This window comes from Mustela nigripes, chromosome 11, assembly GCF_022355385.1.
Source record: "Mustela nigripes isolate SB6536 chromosome 11, MUSNIG.SB6536, whole genome shotgun sequence".
Lineage (NCBI taxonomy): Eukaryota > Metazoa > Chordata > Mammalia > Carnivora > Mustelidae > Mustela > Mustela nigripes.
In genome coordinates, this window is record NC_081567.1 from 23,168,012 (window position 1) to 23,174,011 (window position 6,000).

Here is a 6,000-nt window from a genome sequence, read left to right on the forward strand (position 1 = left end):
ATGAACACAGATGTGAAAGTTCTCACCAAAATACTAGCCAATAGGATCCAACAGTACATTAAAAGGATTATTCACCACGACCAAGTGGGATTTATTCCAGGGCTGCAATGTTGATTCAACATCCTCAAATAAATCAGTGTGATACAATACATTAATAAAAGAAAGAACAAGAACCATATGATATTCTCAGTAGATGCTGGAAAAGCATTTGACAAAGTCCAGCATCCCTTCCTGATCAAAACTCTTCAAAGTGCACATACCTCAAGATGATCAAAGCCATCTATGAAAAACCCACCGCATATATCATTCTCAATGGAGAAAAACTGAGAGCTTTTCCGCTAAGGTCAGGAACACGGTAGGGATGTCCATTATCACCACTGCTATTCAACATATTACTAGAAGTCCTAGCCTCAGCAATCAGACAACAAAAAGAAATTAAAGGCATCCAAATTGGAAAGAAGAAGTCAAACTATCACTCTTCGCAGATGATATGATACTATATGTGGAAAACTCAAAGACTCCACAACAACTCTGCTAGAATTTGTACAGAAATTCAGTAAACTGTCAGGGTATAAAATCAATGCACAGAAATCAGTTGCATTTCTTTACACCAACAAAAAGACAGAAGAAAGAGAGTCAATCCCATTACAATTTACAATTGCACCCAAAACCATAAGATATCTAGGAATAAACCTAACCAAGGAGGCAAAGAATCTATACTCAGAAAACTATAAAGTACTCATGAAAGAAATTGAGGAAGACACAAAGTGAAGGAAAAATGTTCCATGCTCATGGATTGGAAGAACAAGTATTGTGAAAATGTCTATGCTACCTAAAGCAATCTACACATTTAATGCAATTCCTATCAAAATTCATCCATTTTTTTCAAAGAACTGGTACAAATAATCCTAAAATTTATATGGAACCAGAAAAGACCTTGAATAACCAAAAGAATATTGAAAAAGAAAGCCAAAGTTGGTGGCATCACAAGTCCAGGCTTTAAGCTCTATTACAAAGCTGTCATCATCAAGAGAGTAAGGTACTGGCACAAAAACAGACACATAGATGAATGGAACAGAATAGACAGCCCAGAAATAGACCCTCAACTCTATGGTCAACTAATCTTCAACAAAGCAGGAAAGAATGTCCATTGGAAAAAAGTCAGCCTCTTTGGGGTGCCTGGGTGGTTCAGCAGGTTTAAGCCTCTGCTTTAGGCTCAGGTCATGAGCTCAGTGTCCTGGGATCGAGCCCCACGTCAGGCTCTCTGCTCAGCAGGGAGCCTGCTTCCCCCTCTCTCTCTGCCTGCCTCTCTGCCACTCTACTTGTGATCTTTCTCTCTGTCAAATAAATAAATAAAATCTTTTTAAAAAGGAAAAGAAAAAAGACAGCCTCTTCAACAAATGGTGTTGGAAAAACTGAACAGCCACATGCAGAAAAATGAAATTGGACCAATTCCTTAAACCACACATGAAAACAGACTCAAAATGGATGAAGGACCTCAATGTGAGAAAGGAATCCATCAAAATCCTTGAGGAGAACACAGGCATCAACCTCTTCGACCTCAGCTGCAGCAACATCTTCCTAGGAACATCACCAAAGGCAAGGGAAGCAAGGGCAAAAATGAACTATTGGGATTTTATCAAGATCAAAAGCTTCTGCACAGCAAAGGAAACAGTTTACAAAACCAAAAGACAACTGACAGAATGGGAGAAGATATTTGCAAACGACTTATGAGATAAAGGGCTAGTGCCCAAAATCTATAAAGAACTTAGCAAACTCAACACCCAAAGAACAAATAATCCAATCAAGAAATGGGCAGAAGACATGAATAGATATTTCTGCAAAGAAGACATCCAGATGGCCAACAGACACATGAAAAAGTGCTCCATATCACTTGGCATCAAGGAAATACAAATCAAAACCACAATGAGATATCACCTCACACCAGTCAGAATGGCTAAAATCAACAAGTCAGGAAATGACAGATGCTGGCGAGGATGCGAAGAAAGGAGAACCCTCCTACACTGTTGGTGGGAATGCAAGCTGGTGCAGCCACTCTGGAAAACAGCATGGAGGTTCCTCAAAATGTGGAAAACAGAACTGCCCTATGACCCAGCAATTGCACTACTGGGTATTTACCCTAAAGATACAAACGTAGTGATCTGAAGGGTACATGCACCTGAATGTTTATAGCAGCAATATCCACAATAACCAAACTATGGAAAGAAAACAGATGTCCATCAACAGATGAATGGATAAAGATGTGGTGTGTGTATACACACACACACACACACACACACAATGGAATACTATGCAGCCATCAAAAGAAATGAAATCTTGCCATTAGCGATGACATGGATGAACTAAAGGGTATCATGCTTAGTGAAATAAGTCAATTGGAGAAAGACAAATGTGTGATCTCCCTGATATGAGGAAGTGGAGATGCAATGGGGGTTGGGGTTTGGGGTGTAGGAAAAGAATACATGAATCAAGATGGGATCGGGAGACAAACCATAAGAGACTCTTAATCTCACAAAACAAAGTGAGGGTTGCCGGGGGAGGTAGGTAGGGAGAGGGTGGTGGAGTTATGGACACTGGGGATGGTATGTGCTATGGTGAGTGCTGTGAAGTGTGTAATCCTGGCGATTCACAGACCTGTACCCCTGGGGCCTATAATACATTATATGTTAATTCAAAAAAAGAAGTTATAATTCTTCAGAGTAGATTATAATCTGAATATGGAAGTTTTCCAAATGAAGACTTTTGCACATATCCTCTCAAATCTACTGAGCTATTTTTCTAGAAATGGTTCAACAGAAACTAGAACAAGGTGTCTGGCCCAATCAAGAGGAGGAAAATTTCTCAGCTTCCTTCCCTTTAAATTAGCGCTTTACTCTATTAAGACATTTAATTAACAAATGCCACCACGGACTTTCAATGCATCAGATTTCTACTCCATTCTTCAGACACACTTTCTCATGAAGGCTTTATGACAGAGTAACAATACCTCTTAGACTTTCCCATGAGAGCACAGCAGCCTGTTCTCTATTCCCCACCCTCACATAAAGGGATAGTTAAAAAGGTAACTTTAAGCCCACCACAAGCACTTATTTTCTTTGGAGATTCATCTCTAATTTTAAAATCCATGGGAATTTTGCATTAAGTTATACAATGTAAAGCTTTATTTTTTAAAGATGGTTTTTAAGATAGCAAAGTAAATATGTAGTTTCTATCTTTCCCTCCATATCAAAGCCCTGCCCTTAAAATGAGGAAAATAAATACATAATTGTGTGAGTATGTAACAGAATAAACCCACACACACGTGTAAGATCATGAGACAAGATGGGAGAGATGCTTACCAAAATTCTGACAGTGTTTTTAACATTGGAGAGAGAGAAGAGAAACAGGTGCAGAGGGAGGCGACTGTAAGGCAATGAGGATTGTTCCGGTATAATTCTATGCTGTTTTACTCTTTTCAGATGCATTCATATATCACACTTAAGTAATATTTTCATTAAAATGTGTAAAATTAACCACCTCGAGGTAGAGTTTATGTTTGCATTCAAGAAGAAACTACTCAAGTCATTCTGACGTTCTGTGTCTCTTTGGCACACTACTAAGTGCTGACCCTAGTTTAAGAATGCAGTCAGAGACAAAGATTTACAATTACATAATTTCATCATCTAATTTTAAACATATATTGTTTATGACTATGACAAGAGTATGTCTGATATTATGTGACAGAGTTCATATTATTATACTCAGGAGACTAATGCACAAGTTTATGCTCACTTAAGTATGTCTCTTCAAAAACAAGCTAATAATTACGCTACCAAAAAATTTTTTTTAAGATTTTTGTTTGACAGAAAAAGAGAGAGAGCACACATAAGTTGGGGGCAGGGGGTCGCAAAGAAACGGAAAGGGAAAAGCAGGCTCCCAGAAGAGCAGTGGGCCAGATGCAGGGTTCCATCCCAGGACCCTGGGATCATGACCTGACCCAAAAGCAGATGCTTAACCAACTAAGCCACCCAGGCATCCCTACAAAAAACATTTTAGACATCACAATTTCTAACCTGTAAAATTGATATTTAATGTGTTTTTCACTGTCTCAGTAATATTTTTTACCACATCACTTGTAGAAGGCACATAAGCTAATTCATATTCAAGGTCCCCCTTAAAGATGAAATCAGGCGGAGTTATCAAATAAAGAGGACGGAAAACCGTGACATTCTGAAAAGTCTTCTTTGTATTGCTGCGATAAAGCAAAATCAATAGAGAGAAGACGACTGTCATGCAGATTTCCACAACTAAAGAAAGTATCTTCCTTTTCTGCAAAAGAAACAAAAGGATTGTGATAATTAAGAGTCTATATACGTGTATCTGTGTGTGATTCTATATTCTTGTGCATATATGTGTATACAATTTAAACATATTGTTCAGCTCCATTCTACAATATGAATGGCTTTCTAGCCTTTTTCACCCTTTTCCACATTTCATTATCTATTCTATTGATACATCCTATGAGTACTCTTCAGAATTAGAATTGCTACATTAAGCCATGGAAATAAAAGGACCAAAAAACCCCCATAAACTAAAATGAAGTGAAAAAAACTATTTAAAGTTCTCCCCTTCAGGTTCATTAGCCTTTACAATCATTTCCCACAGACACCTCCACTTACCTTTAAAACGAAATTTTTCCAGAGGAGGACTGCAAATTGGTTGAGCCACAACAAGTCCATTTTATCAGAAAGAATGGAATTTCAACGGGAAGTAAACATTTCAAAAACTTACATCACCTGGCAAAAATGTTAAATTTAGTCAACTGAAAGGATTACTTCATTGTTTTACTCTTCTTTCATCAATCTTGAAATAAGTATTCGTCTGCTCCTATTTTTATATTAGACATCTAATGGTCTTCTAATATGCAGGAAAATATTAGATGACAGAGATGCAAAATGTAATAGGTTGCAGACCCACATTCACAAAGAAAGACGTAAACTGTAAATTTGGAATGTCAATTATCATTCTGATTGGCTCTGAGATAAATTCCTACAAATTATAATTCTGAGAGCTTCCTATTTAATATCTACTCTGTGCTATATTCTATGCTAGGCATTAAGTATATTCAAAACAATTGTGATCCTTTCCTCATGGTATGAATAGTACAGTAATTGATCTAAAGTTGGGCCATTTGAGTTCAAATCCTAACTCTCTCACAAGGTGTAAAATTTTGAGCAAAATAACCTATAGCTGCTTATCATCTGTAAAATCAGAAAAATCACAGTACTTACCTTATAACGTATTCCCCTGGAGCGATTTGTTACTATGCCCTTTTTAAAAACTATGATAAAATATTCAGAAGGTAAGATCTGCCACTTTAACCATGCTTAATTGTACAGTTCAACGACACCAGTCACATTCACGTTGTTGTGCAACCATCACCATTATCTACCCCTAGAAATTTTTTCATCTTCCCAAACTAATACTCCATGGCCACTAAACAATCACTCTCTATTCCTTCCTCCCCCTGGTCACTGGCAACCACCATTCCACTTTCTGTACCTATGAATTTGACTCCTTTAGGGACCTCATATAGGTGGAGTTACTTCATTGTGACAGTATTTGTCCTTTTGTGACTGGCTTATTTCACTTAGCATAAAATGTCTTCAAAGTTTATCGATATTGCACCATGTGCCAGAACTGCCTCCATAAATGTACCACTTTTAACAGTCTCATAGGGCTTTCAAAACCAGAACTGGACTTCAAGACATACTAAAGGGGCAGAAGGATGTGGTGTGTATTGCATTAGTACTAAAAGGTGTCACGTGCTTTCAGTGAGTGAACCAGAAAGAGCAATCAGGGACTGCAGCAAGGAGAAGCACCTTAAGTGCTTCTGAATTTTTGGTGGCAAAGATTCACGGTAAAGGCAGTTTCTGGCCAGAAGACCAAGATGAATACTGCCTCAGAGAACCTAAAGGTACAGGACAGAGAGAGAGGAAC

General features: G+C 37.9%; 1 protein-coding gene across 1 annotated transcript in view; it reads right to left on the reverse strand.

Moving 5' to 3' along the window:
* LOC132027307 (phospholipid-transporting ATPase ABCA3-like) overlaps positions 1 to 4,739 on the reverse strand; it is a 139,502-nt gene extending 134,763 nt beyond the window's left edge. Inside the window, exons 1-2 of the mRNA XM_059416059.1 lie at positions 4,680 to 4,739; positions 4,074 to 4,329 (exon numbers count right to left, since the gene is read on the reverse strand). Coding sequence (XP_059272042.1) covers positions 4,074 to 4,329; positions 4,680 to 4,739 — 316 coding nt within the window. The remainder of the gene's footprint in view (positions 1 to 4,073; positions 4,330 to 4,679) is intronic.
* Between the last annotated feature and the right edge of the window lie 1,261 nt (positions 4,740 to 6,000).